The sequence below is a fragment of the Suncus etruscus genome, chromosome 17, assembly GCF_024139225.1.
Source record: "Suncus etruscus isolate mSunEtr1 chromosome 17, mSunEtr1.pri.cur, whole genome shotgun sequence".
NCBI lineage: Eukaryota > Metazoa > Chordata > Mammalia > Eulipotyphla > Soricidae > Suncus > Suncus etruscus.
Window position 1 is genome coordinate 57,021,669 of NC_064864.1, and position 21,223 is coordinate 57,042,891.

A 21,223-nucleotide genomic window follows, 5' to 3' on the forward strand; every position below is an offset into this window, starting at 1 on the left:
TCATCCCTGGCAGGCTCTGGGGATCATAACCATATGTGATGCTGGAAACTGAACCACCTTCTTCTCGGTTGGCTGCGTGCAAGGCAAACTCCACTGCTGTACTGTCTCTCCACCCCTACCCTTTCTGATTATAGAATAAATTGTATAGATTTAAAATATTCTAGATATAAAAGTTAAAACTATCCTACTGCTCGGGCAAATGTCACATTTGATAAGTGTTTTGCAATATATATATATTACCAATATAGAGTGTTTTTATGTATATGTAAATCTGTGAAGTTAAAAGTCATCGATAGAATAAAGGAAGATATTAATATCTTTCATGTGAATCTTGATAACTAGTATATAACCAAATAATAGAAATGAGTTCCTATGCTTTTTGATTCAGTGGTTTTATTGTACTGTATAGTTATTGCCCCTTTTAATAAACATGCTGTATTTTAGTGAATAAACAATAATTTGACTAACTAGGGCCTGGTTGCTGGACATTGTTTTCAGACATTGTAGTTATAAAAATGCTATAGTGAATATCCTTGTGTCTATAATATGTGTGGCATATTGAACTTGTAGAGTTTGCCTGTATTTCTGTTCCATCCTTTGAAGATGGGAGGCAGGTGGACTTACAGGCTAATGTCTTTTGTTAGGAATTGTGATCTAATCTGAGACTTTTATCTTTTAATAAATATATTTAGCTTATCTATATGCCATAGTATTATTCTTATTTATGCAGTTTTATAGCTGAGGGTTTAAGAGACCAATTACGCTGTAACAGGTATAAAGGATCTTAAGGTAGTGTATTATTAAAGTGTAAGCTGTCCATTATTAAACTGTCCATTTCTTCTCCTAATTTTTATTTTTTAGGTGAAAGATTTATGTGATTTGAAGAAAAACCATTGTATTCTCTTAATTTTTGTTAGTTACACATCATCAAAAATTATAACGTTTATGGTGTATTTTTCTAGTATAGCAGTATCTTTTATATCAGTCTTCGTTTAAAAAAATTTCAAAAACTAGGGCTGGAGAGATAGCACAGCAGTAGGGCGTTTGCCTTGCACGCAATGGTTGCATGCAACCACCAATGGTGGTTCGAATCCTGGCATCTCATATGGTTCTCGTGCCTGCCAGGAGCAATTTCTGAGCACAGAACCAGGAGTAACACCTGTTTTGACCCGAAAAAAACAAACAAAAAATTAAATTAAAAAACTGTCTTTTGTGAGTAGTTTTATTTTTAAATCTTCTGTTACTGAATATGTAAGATACCGAGGAATAATGTTCCTATGAATTGTTCTTAAAGAAAATACTAGTCCAAAGTTCAATATTTAATAATGTTTAAAAAGAAAATTACTAAAATGTACTGTTAGTCTGATGTAAATTATTGAGTCATACTTTTAAGGAAAGACTTTGTAGTCATTGCTTTATTTGTATCATTGATTTTCTTCCCTCATTTTTTTAATGAAGGGAAATAGCTTTTAATATGCAAAACTTAAAGACATGAACAAAACTTAAAACAGAAAGATATTGGAGAGAAAGAGGAATATGTGTTCAAGAGAGAATATGGGCTTTTCCAGAGTAAAAGAAAAACAAGCAAAGAGACAAAGACAAGCAGGTTATGTAGTCAAAGAACATGGTCTTGAAGAGCAATCCCTTCCTTAATTTTACTTAGCAATGTTTTTGCCTAGATTCAAAATCTTTAGAGCTCTGGGTTAAGCAAGCACTTATCTTTATTTTAGTAATCAGTGCTTAATCCTGTTTTGTGCTCAGTGGGGAGCTCTGTTGGTGCTTAAGGGACCATATGTGATGCCTGGGATCTAACTTAGGTCAGCTGTTTTAAAGGCAAGTGCTTTAACTCCCTGCACTATCTCCTGGCTCTTTAGTACTTATCTTTCATCCCATGGTTGTGAATTTAGCCCCTGATATCACACCATATACTGGTGCAGTTTCCAGCACACTATCATTTGTGATCTCTGGCATTACATAAATGTGTGATTTCTAACACACAACTTTCAAGTGTGTCAGAAGTTAGGGATGAGATTAGGAGTATTAGCTCCGTGGTTAGAAATAGAGATATTGTTTATGATTTTTGTCTCATTTCTAGTTATTTTTGAGCTTTTATTTTTATGAAAAAGGAACCACACTGTTTTTACTCTAGCATTAAAAAGAATTTTTAGTGGGGGGAAGGGAGGTAGCAGGCACTGGTGACAGGAAGGCTGCACTGGTGAAGTGGGTGTACTTTTTATGACTGAAATCCAACCACAAACATGTTTGTAACCACGATGCTTAAATAAAGATAATTAGAAAAGAATAGTTTTTTTTTTCCCCTTGGGTTATCCTTGGCTCTGCGCTGAGAAATTGTTCCTGGCAAGCACGGGGCACCATGTGGATGGAAGGAATCGAACCCAGGTCTGTTGGGTTGGCTGCGTGCAATTGCTATTGCTATAAATCTATATGTGTTATTGCTCCGGCCCCCAAAACATAGATTTTAAATTAAAAAAGTGAATTAACTTTTAAGTTGGAGTATATCACTTGATTTGTATTTATGAAGCCTGAGAAATTAGAAAACATTCTTGGAGCGATAACACAGTGGTAGGGTGTTTGCCTTGCACGCGACTGTCCCAGGACGGACCTGGGTTCAATCCCCAGCATTCCTGAGCCAGGAGTGATTTTTGAGCACAGAGCCAGGAGTAACCCCTGAGCATCACTGGGCGTGGCCCAACCCCCCCCCCCCCAGAAAACATTCTTAATTATAAAACATTAAGAATGAGACTATAGGCAAAAATACCTGGTTAGGAATTAGTTTTAAAAAATGCTTGCTTTTGGGGCCGGAGCAGTGGCGCTAGATTGCCTTGCAAGCGCTAGCCTAGAATGGACCGTGGTTCGATCCCCAGATATCCCATATGGTCCCCCCAAGCCAGGAGCGATTTCTGAGTGCATAGTCGGGAGTAACCCCTGTGCATCAACAGGTGTGGCCCAAAAACAAACAAACAAAAATGCTTGAGTTTGGGGCTGGAGCGGTGGCGCAAGTGGTAAGGCAACTGCCATGTACACGCTAGCCTAGGAAGGACTGCAATTCAATCATTGGCGTCCCATATGATCCCATAAGCCAGGAGCGATTTCTGTAACCCCTGAACGTCACCGGGTGTGCCCCCCCCCAAAAAAAAACAAAAACAAAAAAGCTTGAGTTCTTTATCTGGGACAACAGAGAAAGGCCCCTCCATTCATCCCATCACCATCCAGCTCCATCCAAAGGGGCCTATTTATTATTTAATTCAACAGTACTCTAGGGACCATATGGGATTGAGGGATCTAATCCAGGTTGGTGCTTGCAAGGCAGTCTCCTTACCTGCTGTACTATTTCTCCAGCCCCACTTCCCCTCTTGGTTTCTTTCAGAGAGTCTTTTTGTTTGTTTATTTTTGGAGAGGGCACAGCTGGTGATGATTAGAAGTTCCTGTGGCTCTACACTCAGGAATTAGCCCTAGTGCAGGGGTCTCAAACTCGCAGCCCACGGGCCGTTTTGTACAACATTTTGTGGCCCGCGGCCGGCCTTCAGATATCGCAGTAAGCGAAATCCCTTATGCGGCCCTGCCTCACCTCGACTTTGCCTCCTGCGGCCCCCAGGTAAATTGAGTTTGAGACCCCTGCCCTCGTGGTTTTTGGTGGACCATGTGGGGTTGAACCTGGGTCTGCCATTTGCAAGGAAACACCCCACTCACTTTATTATCTCTGGATTATTGCTCTGGCTACTTTTGAAAAGGTTTTTGATCCAAATAAATTAGTTAATCTTAGATAGACACAGAATGGTCTCACTCATCTATGGGTTTTGAGAAAAATAAAAGACATTTGTGTAATGATTCTCAGAGACTAAAGAGAGGAGGTCTGGAAGGTCCAGCTCACGACATGAAGCTCACTACAGAGAGTGATGGGTGCAGTTAGAGAAATAATTACACTGAGAACCATCATAACAAAATGTGACTGAATGAGGGAAGTAGAAAGCCTGTCTAAAGCACAGGGCGAGGTGGGGTGGGGAGGAGGGACACTTGGGACATTGGTGATGGGAATGTTGCACTGGTGAAGGTATTTTTTTAATAATAATAATAATAATAATAATATATATATCACAAATAAATAGCCTTTACTAAAAAAAAAAGAAAAAAAGAAAGGGCCTAAAATTAGATAATCTTGTAAATTCATTGTTATATATGATATATATGATATATATCATATATAATTTTATTATTTGATGGGGATGGGAGCAGTTTGTGCCACACATAGCTGTGTCCAGGACTTAATCCTGGCTTTGTACCCAGGGGTCATTCATAATGAAGCTTGGAGACCTTAGAGCTGCAAGGGATTGAACCCAGGTTGGCTGTGTACAAGGCAAGACCCTACTGCTATTCCTGTCTTTCCATCCTCCTGATAAGAGACTAAACATGGTAGAAATAGCAAGCTTTTGATAGATAATACTGAGAATACTTTTAAATTTACAATAGGCTCTAAACTTGTTGTTGTTGTTATTATTATTATTTAATTTTTGGTTTTTGGGACACAGTAACACTCGAGCTATGCACTGGCTATGCATTCAGAATTTGCTTTCTGGCTTGGGGGACTATATGGGACACCGGGGATTGAACCTAGGTTTGTCCTAGGTCAGCCGTGTGCAAGGCAAATGCTATATCCCTGTGCTATCCCCTAAACTTGTTATTATATTTGTTTTAATAATTTTATTGAGACTAGTGTGAATTATAAGTCTTTCACAGTGGTATTTAAGGTACAGTGACAGTGAATTAGGGCCATTCCTACCATCAGAGTTGACCTCTCTCCACTGTAGTTCTCAGCATGCATCCTATGCCTCCACTCTTAGCCCCCTAAGCTGCTAGTGTAAAAGGTCCCTTTTGCGTATAGCTTGTTGTAATTTGTGTCTCTTGATTTTATTGTCCTTGACTTTGGTTTGGGTATTTAGGTTTGACCATTTTTTATTTCCACTCAATGCTCCTGAGACCGTAGCCCTTGGGTCCCATCCACTTTTTTTCCCCCCTCAGTTCGTAGGAAGACATAGAACTATGAGGCAGAACAAGATGATTCATGTTCTATGGTTCCATAAAAAAAAAAAAAAAAGTAACGGGCAGGAGCTCCTTAAACTTATTTTTTTTATATTAAAAACACAGTGACAAACAAGAAAAACACAAGCATAGATTTACCAAGGGTTATGGTGAGAAGTAACCCAAACCTAGTAAGTCTGTATCATCTAATTCCCTCTCACTTGTTTCAATTATTTTGCATCTTCCAGACAAGAGGTCAATATGAATATCTAATGAATATCAGTGCTAAGTTTTTTAAATGGTACTTGGGCCAACAGTGTCCGAGTAAGGTACTTTTTTGAACCCTGGGTTGAGATGCATCATTCCTTCCTAGGGGTGAGTTATAAAAACATATATGCAACTGTTAATGGAAAAGAGGACCCAAATAACTAAAGTTAGACTTTGAAGGTCTGAATTTATAAATGTTTATACCAGGCTTTGGGGGAAATATTTTCTTCATTAGGAATAAGTGAACTCTAAATTTTATGAATTATGCATTTAAAGACTTTATTGAAAGATTTATTTTTCTGGTGTTGTAATTGAACCCAGTACATTATAATGTTAGGCAAATGCACTTTCTGAATCACATTCCTGGCCAAAGAATTTTTTTGTTTGTTTTGTTTGTTTTTGTTTTTGGGCCACACCCGTTGATGCTCAAGGGTTATTCCTGGTTATGTGCTCAGAAATTGCTACTGTTTTGGGGGTATTTTATGGAATGCTGGGGGATCAAATCATGATGATCCATTCTAGGCTAACGCTTGCCAGCGCCACTACTCTGGCCCCAATAATTTATTTTTAATTTATAATAATTATATATTAATGTCATGTGTAAGATTCTCTTATAGGGTAGGTTGGGTAGATGAGTGGGAATATCTTTCAAAAGATAATTTGAATTTTCTTTTAAGTTTATTTTTGTTTTATTTAGCCATACCTGGTTATGCTTCGAGCTTACTCCTTACTGTGTTCAGGGATCATTCCTGGTATGGCTCAGTGCAGTACTGGCAGTTGATGGTTGGTTGGTTGCAAAAATGCCTTACCAACACTGATGTCTTCAGCACCTATTTTCCATTTTTAAACCTTTGTATTTTCAAGCTTGCTTAAGTGCATAAATAATGAATAATTAATAATGTCTTTGTTTCTGAAAAAAAATGACCATGTAATCTGATCTTCTTTGTTGCAGTTAATTATCTGCTTTTAATTCTGTTTTATATTAATATATTTGTGTCAATTTTGATTAAGAATTTGTGGGTATGCTTTTTTCCTATATTTTTCATTTAAAACCCCACATACTACATTACTAAATTTGAATGTGTTTCTGTAAATAGTACATAATTGGCTTATGTTTTATTAAACTGGCCTTAATAAACTTTTAATTGACATTATTTTTCTGCTCATCAAAACATACTTTTTTTTTTTTTTTTTTGGTTTTTCGGGCCACACCCATTTGATGCTCAGGGGTTACTCCTGGCTAAGCGCTCAGAAATTGCCCCTGGCTTGGGAGGACCATATGGGACTCTGGGGATTGAATCTCGGTCCTGATCTTTCCTTGGTTAGCGCTTGCAAGGCAGGCACCTTACCTCTAGCGCCACCTCGCCGGCCCCAAAACATACTAATTTTTAAAATTTTATTGAAATCATTGTGATTTACAAAGACCTTAAGAGTTACATTTCAGACATAAAAATGAATGAGGGTTAAGCCCATCACCAGTATCTGCCTCCCTCCACCAGTGTTTCCAGAATGCTTCTAATACCACCATCCTTTGCTCCCCAGCCTGCCAGTATAGCAGGTCCATTTTAAGTTCAGATTGTTAAAGTTTGGGTCTCTTGATTCCATTGTTGTTGCCTTTGATTTATGTTTCATCAAATTGCACGTTTGCATCATCCTTTATAGCATGGAGATTTTCATTTGTTATGTACTTATCTGTTGTTGGACAGGTTGATTCCAAGTCTTAGCTATTGTATTGAGGGCTGCAATGAATAGCAGTGTACGTACATTCTTTTGGAATGGGGGATTTGGATGAATGTTTTTCAGTCCTGGGAATAGATAGCCAAAAGTGGGATTTCTGGATTGTATGGCAACTCCATTTTGAATTTGCTAAGAATACTCCAGACTGTTTTCCATAGGGGTAGGACCAAGCAGCATTTTCACCAGCAGTGGATGAGATTTCCTTTCTTTCTTTTTTTTTTTTTTTTTTTTTTTTTGGGTTTTGGGCCACACCTGTTTGACGCTCAGGGGTTACTCCTGGCTATGCGCTCAGAAATCGCCCCTGGCTTGGGGGGATCATATGGGACGCTGGGGGATCGAACCGCGGTCCGTTCCTTGGCTAGCGCTTGCAAGGCTTACCTTACCTCTAGCGCCACCTCACCGGCCCCGAGATTTTCTTTCTTACTACATCCTGGTCAACACAGATTGTTTCCAATATTTTTGATCTGTGCCTTTCTCACTGGTGTAAAATGATATCTCATTGTTATTTTGATTTGGATTTCCCTAATGATAAATAATAATGAGCATTTTTTCTTGTGCCTATTGGCCATCTGTTGGTCTTCCTCAGAGAAGTATCTGCTCATTTCCTTTCCGCATTTTTTGGATGGGGTTGTTAGGTTTTGTGGAGCTAACTTTTTATGAGTACTTTGTATATCCTAGATATTAAACCTTTATCTGATGCGTTGAGTGCAAAATTTTTCTCCATTCACTTCTAATTAGCTATGTTTATTTTGTAATTGGTACATTATTAATCCTGTTTGGACTTAAATGTTGCAGTTAGTATCTTGCTTACTCCTCTGTTCTTTTCTTTTTCTCTGCCTGTTTAACTATGGATTTCTTAAACATATTAAACTTTTTTTCATATTAAACTTTTTATTTTAATTTATCTGTAGTGTTTTTGAGTGTATATCTTTCTATAATTATTTCTTCACCTTGTGATCTTTATAGGGTGCTGGGGCACAACCAGTTTGGGAATGGTTAGTGCTTTAGGGTTAAACCTGGGCAATATGTAGGCAAGTATGTAGTGCTGGGGATCCAATTCAGGGATGCTGCAGGCTTAATCTTTGCTCTAGCTTTTTAGATACCATTTTTGCTCTTCCTTGTGATTATTTGAAATATTATAATGTTCCTTGTTATCATAATTTAGTAGTATTGCCATATTGCCGAAATTTTACAACTTTTAAGTGGAATAATCAGCTTTATGTCTTTTTTGTCTTGTTATCACAGTCATCCCAATATCTAGTTTGAAGGCACTTCAAATAAAGTTATCGCATCTTTATTTCAACAACTATAATTTACAAAACTGAAGAGAATTGCTAATTATATTCATCTATATTCATGTCATTGATATTTCTTCATTGGTTTATATTTTATTGTTTGCTTTCCTGTCTAAAGAACTTTCTTTGAATCTGTTAGAGCAGGTTTGCTGACATCAGATTCTCTTCATTTTCCATTATCTGTGAATGCCATCAATATTTTGTATTGCTGAAGTTATTTTTCTCAACACTTGAAAAATATTTGTTGCTTCTAGCCTGCCTGATTTCTTTTTTTTTTTCTGCCTGATTTCTAATGAGAACAATACTGAAATTTAAATCATTATTCTGCTACAGGTTTGTGTTTTCTGGTTCTTCTGTTTTTTTTTTTAATAATTTACATAAATTATTATGTTCTGCAAGTAAATTCTTAAATATTTGCTCTTTTTTTTTTTTTTTTTTTTTTTTTTTTGGTTTTTGGGCCACACCTGGCTGCGCTCAGGGGTTACTCCTGGCTGTCTGCTCAGAAATAGCTCCTGGCAGGCACAGGGGACCATATGGGACACCGGGATTCGAACCAACCACCTTTGGTCCTGGATCGGCTGCTTGCAAGGCAAACACCGCTGTGCTATCTCTCCGGGCCCAACTCATCTTTTTTATGCATTGTCTAAAGCCATTTCCTTTTTAAATTTCAGTTCATCTTCATTTTTACTTAGCACCTTGAAGAAACAAGATGTTTTTATCTCTGCCCCTTAGCTTGCTATGGTGGTTTTAAAAAATAATTTCTTTTGTTCAAATGGAATAACTTTTACTTCTCTTCAGATTCATTGCTCTTTTCTTATCTTTTAAATAATTTTTATTGAAGTACCAGATTATACTATCAATTTAAATACTATTATACTTTTTGTACATTATTTCAGAATCACATTCATCATCTGACTGTCTTCCTCCCTCTACCACTGTCCTCTACCATGTATGTTCAGTTCTGTACACAAAATCTTCAGTTCTGTTGATTTTGGCCATTTTTGTGCTTTTATTATTTATATACTATATCTACAAGTTTTTTTAATCTTTAAGGTGGTTTTGATTAAAGCTGAAATTGCTCGAAATTGAAATTTGTATAAGTTATTGAAATTTTTTTCTGAAAGCTGTCTTTCTCCTTTTGTTAGGTATATAAATTTAAAAAAATGAACAGTATGGAATATATTTTAAAGTTAACATGAAATAGGTTTTTTTTTTTGGTTTTTGGGTCATACCTGGCAGCGCTCAGGGTTACTCCTGGCTCCATGCTCAGAAATCACTCCTGGCAGGCTCGGGGTACCATAATGGAATGTGGGGATTCGAACCAATGACCTTCTGCATGAAAGACAAACGCCTTACCTCCATGCTATCTCTCTGGCCCTGTTAACATGAAATAGATATATCCTAAAATGTACAATTTAGTAAGAGAAGAATTAAGAAAAATTTAAGGGACAATATGAATAAACTTATAAATGTGTTTTGTTTTAAAAGGACAATACAATCTTTGCGTATATTATGTTTTTCTACATTAGAAAGTAAAATATTATAACAAAAAATCTCAATACATGCAAAAATCATTTGAATAGACATAGAAAATTCAGTATAAGAAAAGCATTAATTTATTTATATTAATATTTCTTAGCAAGCTAGGAATAAACAGACCTATCTTGATCTTGTAGAGTGCCATGAGTGAATGCCATATGTAGGCAAACGTTTGAAAAGTGGAAGAGATATGGTGTTTAGTTCACAACCCATGGGTTTTATTTTACAGATTAATATAGTATTGAAAACATATGTTTTCAATAGTGTTCTCTTACAATTTTGATTTTTACAGTTACCATATCCAGTGCCTCTAATCAGTGCCCCTTCAGTCAGTGTTACCACCTCATTCTCTCTCTTCCCCCTTTTCTCCCTTTTTCCCCTTTCACTGAACTCCCTTCTCCCTTTCCTTGATATTCTTATTTCTATAATCCATGGCCAAGATTGCCCACATTGATACTTTCTGTTTCCTTTCATTCCTATGTGCCACAGATAAGTGAGGGCATCTACTATTTTGTCTCCCTTCTGACTAACTTTGCTTAATTTCCAGTTAAGAACTTCCAGTTCCATCCAAGTTGCAGCCAGCTGCATGATTTTATTGTTTTTGGTTATGTAGTATTCATCATGCATATGTATCTCACGACTTGTTTAGCTACTTATTTAGTCATTTTTTTTTAGACATTTGGGTTATTATTTTTTTTTGGGGGGGGCCACATCCAGTGTCGCTCAGGGGTTACTCTTGGCTCTGTGCTCAGAAATCGCTCCTGGCTTGGGGGAACCATATGGGATGCCAGGGGATCGAACCCTGATCCATCCTAGGCTACCGCTTGCAAGGCAGACGCCTTACCTCTAGCGCCACTTCTCCAGCCCCTTGGTTGTTATTTTTAGCTTTACTATTTACAAACATTGAAATGAACACAGGAGTGCATGTATCTTTTCAAATTCGAATTTTTGTGTTTGAGGTAAATAAATGTCCAGATTTAGAAGAGCTGAAATCAAATGGGAGTTTTTTTTGTTTTTGTTTTTTTTTTTTGAGAAATTTCTGCACTAATTTTTAAATGGGTTGAACAAGACAAGGGAATGAGGTCTTCTTCTCTTTTTAAATCCACATTCCTCAATGCAGTTTCCCATGTTTTTTTATATGCATTCTCACTGATGTGAAATATACTCATTTTAATTTAAATTTCCTTGATAATAAGTAACTGAACATTTTTCATATTGAGCCTTTTTGTGGAAGTGCCTTTTATCTTTTGAAGGAGTTATTATTATTATTATTGTGGTTGAGTTTTGTGAGAGCTTTGTATATCTGGATATTAGTCTTTTATTTGCTGTATTCTACCATTCAGTAGGTTATCTTTTAGCATAGTTCATTTCTTTTGCCATACACCTCTTAATATGATATAGTCTCATTTATTTGTTTTGGTTTCTGTTATCTTTGCCAGTGAAATAATATAATTGAAAACTGTTGCATACCTATATGCAAAAATGAACCAGTAGAAAAGAAGATTAAAAAGATTACTTCATTTAAAATAGTATCCCAAAGTATCAAGTACCATAAATCAACTTACGATGGATGTGAAACTTTAAAACTGTGTCATTTCTGAAGAAATAGAGGACAGAAGAAAATTGAGAAATACTTCATGATCATGAATGAAAAGAATCAGTGTTGTCAGAATACCAAAACATATTGACTAGCAGTGTTTGCTATGTATATTTTCCATTATTTATTGTTCTGCTTTTTAATCAATGTGCTTTTATTTTGGCTGGTCAACATTGCTTTTTGGATTAGTACCTCTAAAGAATTTCTTGTGTTCTCCATTGTAGCTAAAAATAATTTTTATTATTTTAAGGGACTGTTGAATAGAGTGGGGAGATAAAACTTTTGGTATAGATGGGGCTGCAGTGATAGCACAGCAGGTAGCGTTTTTATCTTGCACATGGCTGACACAGGTTCAATCCCTGGCATCCCATTCCTTTCTCACAGCAGACCTGGGTTTGATCCTCAGCATCCTGTATGGTCCCCATATCCTACCAGGAGTAATTTCTGAGCACAGAACCAGGAGTTATCCCAGCATTTCTGGGTGTGGCCTCAAAACCAACAATCACAGCAGGTAGCGTTTTTATCTTGCACATGGCTGACACAGGTTCAATCCCTGGCATCCCATTCCTTTCTCACAGCAGACCTGGGTTTGATCCTCAGCATCCTGTATGGTCCCCATATCCTACCAGGAGTAATTTCTGAGCACAGAACCAGGAGTTATCCCAGCATTTCTGGGTGTGGCCTCAAAACCAACAATCCAAGCAAACAAAACTTTTGGTGTAGAAGCAATAATAATAGCATTTTTATTTAATCTATATTGATGCTAGTTCTGCAAAGTTTTAAGTATAAGTACATACAAGTGTGAGCCATCAGTGGTATACACTGGCATCAGCATGTTAAAATTTAAACTCTTAGTGTGGAATTTTCAGATTATCAACTGTTTCTTATCTCTAAACTTCTGTTACTTTGTTTTAGCAAAGCTCTACCTTTTCTCTTTACTATAGAGAACTAAGCTTATTATGTCTACCTGGAATGATTTACCAGACTTTTAATTGTCTAAACTTTGATATACTTAATTTTCTTAACCATTTTTACTGATGATAAAACTTTCTCAAATACTTATGTTATTTATCTGAAGATTTAGTAATATATTGTTATTTACTTAGTTATCATATGGAATGTTTGATTGCTAATTACATTGTAAATTTTAGTAGAGTAGAACTTTTATATAGAAAATTTTAGCACAATTCAATATTATCAAATAATTCTGGTATTTTGATAAAAATCTCACTGTATTTTTGTGGCAAGAGGGTCTCCCATTAGTGCTCATAGAGAGCCTAGGTTTGGGGAGGGTTGGTACTTAGCTATGCAGGTAGATGGTTCAATTCCAGAGCCCAGAGTTTTACTTAGGTCAGTAGCAATTTTTTTTAAGGTTAAATTATTTTTTTTCTTTATTTAAACATCTTGATTACAAATATGATTGGGATTAGGTTTCAGTCATGTAAAGAACACCCCCCTTCATCAGTGCAACATTCCCACCACCAATGTCCCAAATCTCCCTCCATCCCACCCCACCCCCTACCTGTACTCCAGACAGGCTTTCCAGTTCCCTCATTTATTCACATGATTATGGTAGTTCTCTGTGTAGTTATTTCTATAACTGCACTCACCAAGCATTTTTTTTTAATATGTGTTTTTGTCTGCACGTTATGCACCTGTGACCCCTGGACAATCTCTCCAGTTCCTTATTAACTTTTGTTTAATAAAATTAATCAGTCAAGTTGTTATTAGTCTCTCTGAGTTACAGAACTGAAAATGACAAGTAAGGAGGGTAGTATATGGGTGGGGGGATGCAGATTGGAGGTAACATAAAGACATTGGTTGAGGGGTTTTGGTGGCAGAGAAATGAGAAAATTGGTACAGCAAAACTACAGATGTCAACTACTGTCAACAGATGTGATCTAAGCTATAATATTTAGATTTAAAAAAGTGATTTTTGTCTCCATTTATATTTTTTCCTTCTTTTCTTTTCTTTCTTTATGTGCTCTGCCATGTTTTTTATTTCAAGACCATGACTTTTTTTGTGGTGCTTATCTTTATTATTGGAGTGCTCACTGGATATTTTATTTGACACTTCTTTTTGTACTGTTGGGGTGTTTCACCTTCTTTTTCCCCTTCGTCTCTCAAACTGATGATGAGAGCCTCCAGAAGGATTATGCCCATTTTCGGCGTATTTGATTTTTACCCCAGTTTATTACTTTCCTCTTCTTCAAACAAAACCACATAACTTGAACTATCTAGTCCTGCCTCCCAACTAGAGCGGGAAATAAGGGAGGTACCAAGACCAAACAGGTGTAAGACTACTAAGTAGTAAGCTAGGTACTGAGGGGACCACATATTCATTCTAGCAGCCCTGGGGGTGAGGGAGGAGGATATAGGAGGTAGGACGGGAATGGAGGTGTAGGGAGGACAAATTGATGATGGGAATTCCCCTGATTTTATGTAAATATGTACCTAAAATATTATTGTCAACAATATGTAAGCCACTATGATAAAAATAAAAAATATATTAAAAAAGTGATTTTGGTAAGGCTGCAGGTTGGGAGTGAGAGGCATTGATAGAGGGATGCTGAAAGTAGTGGTGGGTGTGGATTTAAAACATTGTATATCTAAAACAGTATCATTAACAGTTTTGTAAATCATAATAGTCAAAATAAAAATTGAAAGAAAAACCTATTATCTTTTGGCATCTGGACTCAAAGGATTGAGGGCATAGTTGCATATGGAAGATCTGGGTTTGATACCAGGCACAACAAGGGTTTTTGAATACCTCTGGGAGTGGCCTTACCAAAAAACAAACTTGATGCTATTATTTTGTCTTTGATCTTTAGCCCAAGTATCAAAGACAAGTTAGTTATAAAACTGGGGCTGGAAGCCGGAGCGGTGGCGCAAGCGGTAAGGCATCTGCCTTGCCTGTGCTAGCCTAGGACCACAGGTTGATTCCCCAGAGTCCCATATGTTCTCTAAGCCAGAATTGATTTCTGAATAGCCAGGAGTAACTCCTGAGCCTCACCAGGTGTGGCCTAAAACCAAAACCAAACCAAAACAAAACCTGGGGCTGGAGCGCTAATAAAGCAGGAAGGCATTTGCCTTGCACTTGGCTGACCCAGGATGGACTTTGGTTCGATCCCCTATGTCCCATATGGTCCCCCACTCCAGGAACGATTTCTGAGTACATAGCCAGGAGTAACCCATGAGCGTCCCTGGATGTGGCCCCAAACCCAAAAATAAACAAACAAATAAATAAATAAAAAAAATTATTGTAGCAAGATAAAAACCATGGTGGGGGATATGGGTTACAGGAAGAGAAGGGGGGTAGTGGAGGGAGGACAAATTTTGTGATGGGAATTCCCCTGATTCAATGTTAATATGTACCTAAAATACTACTGTGGAAGATATGTAAGCCAATATGGTCAAAATAAAAATTAAAAAACAAAACGAAACAAAAAATAAACATATTTGACATTGAATTGCTTAGGCAAGATTGACATCTTCACAATTTTTTTTTTTCCCCATCTTTTTGCTGTTTTGAGTTTTGGGCTACATGTTATGATACTTAGGATTCATTCCTGGCTATGGTTCTGGGGACCATATGGAGTGATGGGATTAAACCTAGGTCAAACCCTCTGTGCTATTGCTGTGGCTTAATTACTCATCTTTTTAGGATCTTTGTGGATTATTTTGGTCAGTCATTTAATGAGGCAATTTTTTTTAATAAGAACTTTTAAGAATTCTTGGGGCTGGAAAGATAGCGTGGAGGTAAGGCATTTGCCTTGCATGCAGAAGGACAGTGGTTCGAATCCCAGCATCCCATATGGTCCCCTGACCCTGCCAGGAGCGATTTCTGAGCAAAGAGCCAGGAGTAACCTCTGAGCCATGCCAGATGTGACCCAAAAACCAAAAAAAAGAACTTTTAAGATTTCTTGCTTTTCCAATACTTAGGCTATAGATACCTTTGGAGATTGCCATTGTTTTCTTGAAGGTGGTCTTCAGGCTTACCGTGTTAGAATCACCTAGAATACTGTATTAAAGTGCATTTAATAATAGTTTTTCTTAATTTTCTGGGAGTGGGATGCCATACCCCATTGGACTGAGGAAGCCCAGCTGTGTGCTTAATGGTTGCTTCTGGTGGTAATTGGGGACCATACAGTCCTTGGGATTGCATCCAGGCTTGCATCCAAGCATACATGCTCAGCCTGTTGAACTGTGTACTTAGTCTGTTGAGCTATATTTTTAGCCCCTAAGGTGTAGATTCTTTTTTTTTTGTTTGTTTTTTTGTTTTTTTTTTTGGGGGGGGGGCACACCTCTTTGATGCTCCTGAGTTATTCCTGGCTAAGTGCTCAGAAATTGCCCCTGGCTTGGTGGGAGAGGGATCAAACCGCGGTCCTTCCTTGGCTAGTGCTTGCAAGGCAGACACCTTACCTCTAGCGCCACCTACCCTAAGGTATAGATTCTTAATGCTCTTTTCCTGAAATATTTGTCATAATGTACACATTTTTCTTTATACTCAGTTTGTTCTTTTGGTGGATATGTTTTCATTCTGTCATCATTTTTTGGGGGGAATGTTTTTATGTTACCTAAACTGATAATAATATGTAGATAAAGCAGTCTTGAATGTTTAACAATATAAAATGTGAATACATACCACCTACTTTAAAATCTCAGCCATATCAACATTTTTGTGCTTCAGTGTCTCTATGTGTAAAATAGCTATATAGCTATAGCATTTTATCTTATAGGTCTATTAGGTATTAAATGAGTTAGTATTAATGAATTATTTAATATTCTTTATATTTTCTTGTTTTTTGGGGGGCATATCCAGTGGCGCTCAGGAATTTAACTGCTCTGTGCTTGGAAATCACTCTGTTAGGCTTGGGGGACTGTATGAGATGCCGAAGATTGAACCGGGTCTATCTTGGGTTGGCTTCAAGCAAGGCAAACACTCTACCACTGTACTATCACTCTGGCCCCTAATTGTAGTTATTTTATATAGAAAGCACTTAAACATTAGCTCCTGTTGGAACTTCCAGTTATACAAAGTTTTGGCTATAGTAACTTATGTAATTTATTCACCTCTTTCTAATAGGTTGCAGATTCCTTGAAGATAAAACTTGCCTCAATAATTTTATAGTTTTCAGTGGATTTAGAAATTGTAAAATTTACAGATTATTTTTTATTTACTTTATGTGCTCTAAAGTAATTTATTTTTCTTTATTATTTTCAGGAATTTGAATGAATAATTGACTGACCAGCATCATTTTACCATTTGGAATGAGTTATCAGAAATGGGCACGGTGCTTTTAGATCCAACATGTAACAGATGGCTGTTACTCCATGGTGATTATTTCTTCAAGCCAGCAGTTTTTTGATTGTATAGGATCTTTGTCTTTTCATCTCTGAATTGCACTTGTTGGCAAGTAAAATAAAAAGAGTTCATGTAGTTTTTGCCCACGCTTGAGTCATCATGAGTAGTAGCTTAGGAAAAGAAAAAGACTCTAAAGAAAAAGATCCCAAAGTACCCTCAGCCAAGGAAAGAGAAAAGGAGGCCAAAGCCTCTGGTGGTTTTGGGAAAGAGAGCAAAGAAAAAGAACCTAAGACCAAAGGGAAAGATGCCAAAGACGGTAAGAAGGACTCAAGTGCTATCCAACCAGGGGTTGCTTTTTCTGTGGACAATACGATCAAACGGCCAAATCCAGCACCTGGAACTAGAAAGAAATCTAGTAATGCAGAGGTAATTAAAGAGCTCAACAAATGCCGGGAAGAGAATTCAATGCGTTTGGATTTATCCAAGAGGTCTATACACATATTGCCATCATCAATCAAAGAGTTGACTCAATTAACAGAACTTTATTTATATAGCAACAAATTGCAGTCCCTGCCAGCAGAAGTGGGCTGTCTAGTAAATCTCATGACACTGGCTTTAAGTGAAAATTCGCTTACCAGTTTGCCTGATTCTCTTGATAACTTGAAGAAGCTGCGAATGCTTGATTTAAGGCATAATAAACTGAGAGAAATTCCTTCAGTGGTATATAGGCTAGATTCTCTCACCACTCTTTACCTTCGCTTTAATCGTATAACTACTGTGGAGAAGGACATCAAAAACCTGTCAAAACTCAGCACGCTTAGCATTCGAGAGAACAAAATCAAACAACTACCTGCTGAAATTGGTAAGAAGCCGTGGATTATTATTATTATGATTATTATTATTATTATTAATTATTTGTAGTACTTACTATGCTAAATAATTTTGTTGAGCGCTTTGTCAGAAGGTTCCTGATAGTTAAAAGTAGCTAGTTTCTAATATTTTTTCTTTGTACTTTAATTATTCAGTTTCAGCAGTAATTTATGTTTGAGATTATTTTATAGGCTAAGTAGTGTAAAATAGTATATCGGCATATTTGGACCTTTGCTGTATAAGCCTAGTTGGAGAAAGGTACATCTGGAACTGAATAAAGATCTTTGCCTTAATTTAGAAGTTGTGTCACTAGAAAGAAAAAAAAAGAAGTGTGTCACTGATTTTTGTGGTGGTTATTGTTATTTTTGGGCCACACCCAGTGGCTCAGGCCCCTGGCCTCTGTACTCAGAAATCACTACTGGCAGGATCAAATGAGATGCCAGGTCAGCCACGTGTAAGGCATATGCCCTACCTGCTGTTCTATCACTCAGGCCCCAGTTTCCACCAATTTTTAAAATCATTTAAGTAAGAAAATACATTAGATACATTAAAGCTATATTTCTCATTTTTTAATTAAAAATTAAAGTTACATCTTTCTGGTTTATCATATAAGATTTGACAGAAGAGTAATAGCATAAGAAATTTGAAAACATTCATTTTGAAAGTCCTTTCATACTTATTAAAAACAAAAATACGGGGCCAGAGTGATAGCGCAGAGGTAGGCCATTTGCCTTGCATGCGGCTGACCCAGGATGGACCTTAGTTCAATCTCCCGGCATCCCATATGGTCTCCCAAGCCAGGAGCGATTTCTGAGCGCATAGCTAGGAGTAACCCCTGGGTGTTTTTGGAACCTGGTTGGTCCAAAAACCAACCAACCAACCAACAAAAAGAATACAGAAAAGTTTAAGAAAAGTTGATTATAATTAATACAACATTGCATTTTGGTGTTCATTTAGTCTTTATATAAAATTAAATTGTACTGACACAAAGGAAATGTTAATTATTGGTTTTTATTTTTATATATTTGTTTTAGGGCCAAACCTGTCTATGCCCAAGGCTCTGCAGTCAGGCATCACTCATGGTAGACTCAGGGAACTTATGCTGGGCATGGAACTTTAGGTCAGACACATGCAAGACAAGCACCTTATCTGCCATACTATTTATTTTAAATAGAAAATTTGAAGCATTTAGAATATTGATAATTCTGAGAAACTGTAAAAGTTTTATATAAATGCAAACTATAATGTATATGTATATATACATATTAGTTGAGTAATGAAACTCGGGAAAGATTTCTCTGTGAGGGCAAATTCTGAATAAAAATTAAATATATTGTTGCTTTGAGCATTGGATTTATAGTGGGTTTAAAGCAAACTGGTTTTTGGCTCTCAGTTTTGTAGAGACGTATTATTTCAAAAGTGGGCTATTTTTGCTTTATTTTGACTTTAGGGGGCCCATACTCTGCATGCTCAGAAATTACTTCTGGCAGGGCTCAGAGAACCATGCAGGATGCTGTAGATCAAAGCTGGGTTGGCTACTTGCAAAGCAAGCACCCTCATTGCTGTACTTTTTTTTAAGATATTTTAAATTTAGCTTGAGAATAAGCAGTTTAGGTTTTAATTGTTGAGTGATGCCCAGAAGTGCTTGAGGAATAATCATGGCTCTGCACTCAGCAATCGTTCCTGGCAGGCTCAGAGAACTTTAAGGGATACTGGGGCTCCAACTTGGGGCAGCTGTGAGCAAAGCAGAGCCCAGCTCTCTCTACTCTTTCCAGCCTCTCATTGAGTTTATTTTGTTTTGTTTTGTTTTTGGGTCACACCTGGCAGTGCCAGGGGTTACTCTGGCTCTTTGCTCAGAAATCGCTCCTGGCAGGCTCAGGGGACCATATGGAATGCCGGGATTCGAACCACCGTCCTCCTGCATATAAGGCAAATGCCCTACCTCCATGCTATCTCTCTGGCCCCTTTCATTGAGTTTTTTAAGGTGCACCTTCCTGCTGAGAATGGTATCATTAAAATTTGTGTTGTAATTTTTTATAGTATAACTTCATAAATGTTATTTTATCTAAGCAGGATATCAGAAAGGAAATTATTTTAACAAATTTTGATGTTATATTTCCATTGTTACTCAGGTATTTTCTTTGGTAAGTGGTCTCTATTGATTTAGAAAGAATATATATTGTGTTCCACTATTGATTTTTGTAATTCAAGTTGGTTGATAATGTGTTCATTTCTTCTATATCCCCATTGATTTTCTCATTTTTCAATAACTAGAAATGAGTATTGAAATTTATTCAACTATAATAGTAGATTTGTCTTTATTTGTGCTATTATTTTTGTTTATTTTTTGAAATTTTATTAGTTGTATATATACTTAGGTTCTTTTTATGAGGTAAGTCACATTACAAAATATCTATTTTTGATAATATACCTGATTTAAAAAAATTTTTTTTTGGCTTGGGAGCCACATCTGCCTTTAGGAATTACTCCTGGCAGTGCTCTAGGGACCATATAGATACTGGGAATTGAACCTGGGTTATACATGTGCAAGGTAAGCACTTTACTCCTAGTACTATCTCCCCAGCCCTATAGTATATTTTTTTTTCTAAATTCTGCTTTATGTGATATTGATTGGTGTTTGCAAGGTTTATTTAGATTTGTTGTTTTAAAACTATACCTAGCAATGCTCAGGGGACCATGTAGTGCCAGGGAACTAGAGATCCAATTCAGAGCTCAGCATGTGAAATATTCATTACAGTTCCTTTAGTTGTCTCCTTTTCATGCATTTATTTTTTCCTCTTATATATTTATAATATTTTCTTTAAGACAGTTATATTTTTATCCCAATAATATTTAATTGAGGGATTGAGGCCTTTTCATTTACCTTTAAACTCTTTTTTTTTTTTTTTTTTTTTGTGGTTTTTGGGTCACACCCGGCAGTGCTCAGGGATTATTCCTGGCTCCAGGCTCAGAAATTGTTCCTGGCAGGCACGGGGGACCATATGGGACGCCGGGATTCGAACCGATGACCTCCTGCATGAAAGGCAAACGCCTTACCTCCATGCTATCTCTCCGGCCCCGAAACTCTTGAGTTAAAATATACCATCTAACTATTTCTACCATTTTTTAACTCCCTTTTCTTCATTTCATGCCTTTTTGGAATTAAGCATTTAAAAAAATTTTTCACTACTGTTGCATAGGCCACATCTGGTGAGACTCTGGGGTCATTAAGACCAGACAGGGCTGGAGGGATAACACAGCGGGAGGGCATTTGCTTTGCACACAGCCAATCCAGGATGAACGGTGGTTCGAATCCTGGCATTTCATATGGTCCTTTGTGCTTGCCAGGCACGATTTCTGAGCGCAGATCCAGCAGTAACCCCTGACCCAACCCCCCCCCCCCAAAAAAAAAAAAAACAACACAAAAACAAAAACCAGACAATGCAGCAGTGCTAGGAGCATGTGGCATGGGAGAATTTCAACACGGGATCTTTTATATGCAAGACTTAACTTGTCCTCTACCAACTGAGACACATTCACAATTTGACCCTGAATTGAGCATTCTCAAAAAAAAAG

At 37.1% G+C, this 21,223-nt stretch overlaps 1 protein-coding gene across 2 annotated transcripts in view; it reads left to right on the top strand.

Moving 5' to 3' along the window:
* The window catches only part of SHOC2 (SHOC2 leucine rich repeat scaffold protein), a 73,399-nt gene that overhangs the window by 17,338 nt on the left and 34,838 nt on the right, over positions 1-21,223 (top strand). For both annotated transcript variants that reach the window (XM_049790784.1, XM_049790785.1), the window contains one exon: positions 16,697-17,639. In XM_049790784.1, the coding sequence (XP_049646741.1) occupies positions 16,937-17,639 (703 nt within the window). In that variant the 5' untranslated portion in view covers positions 16,697-16,936. The remainder of the gene's footprint in view (positions 1-16,696; positions 17,640-21,223) is intronic.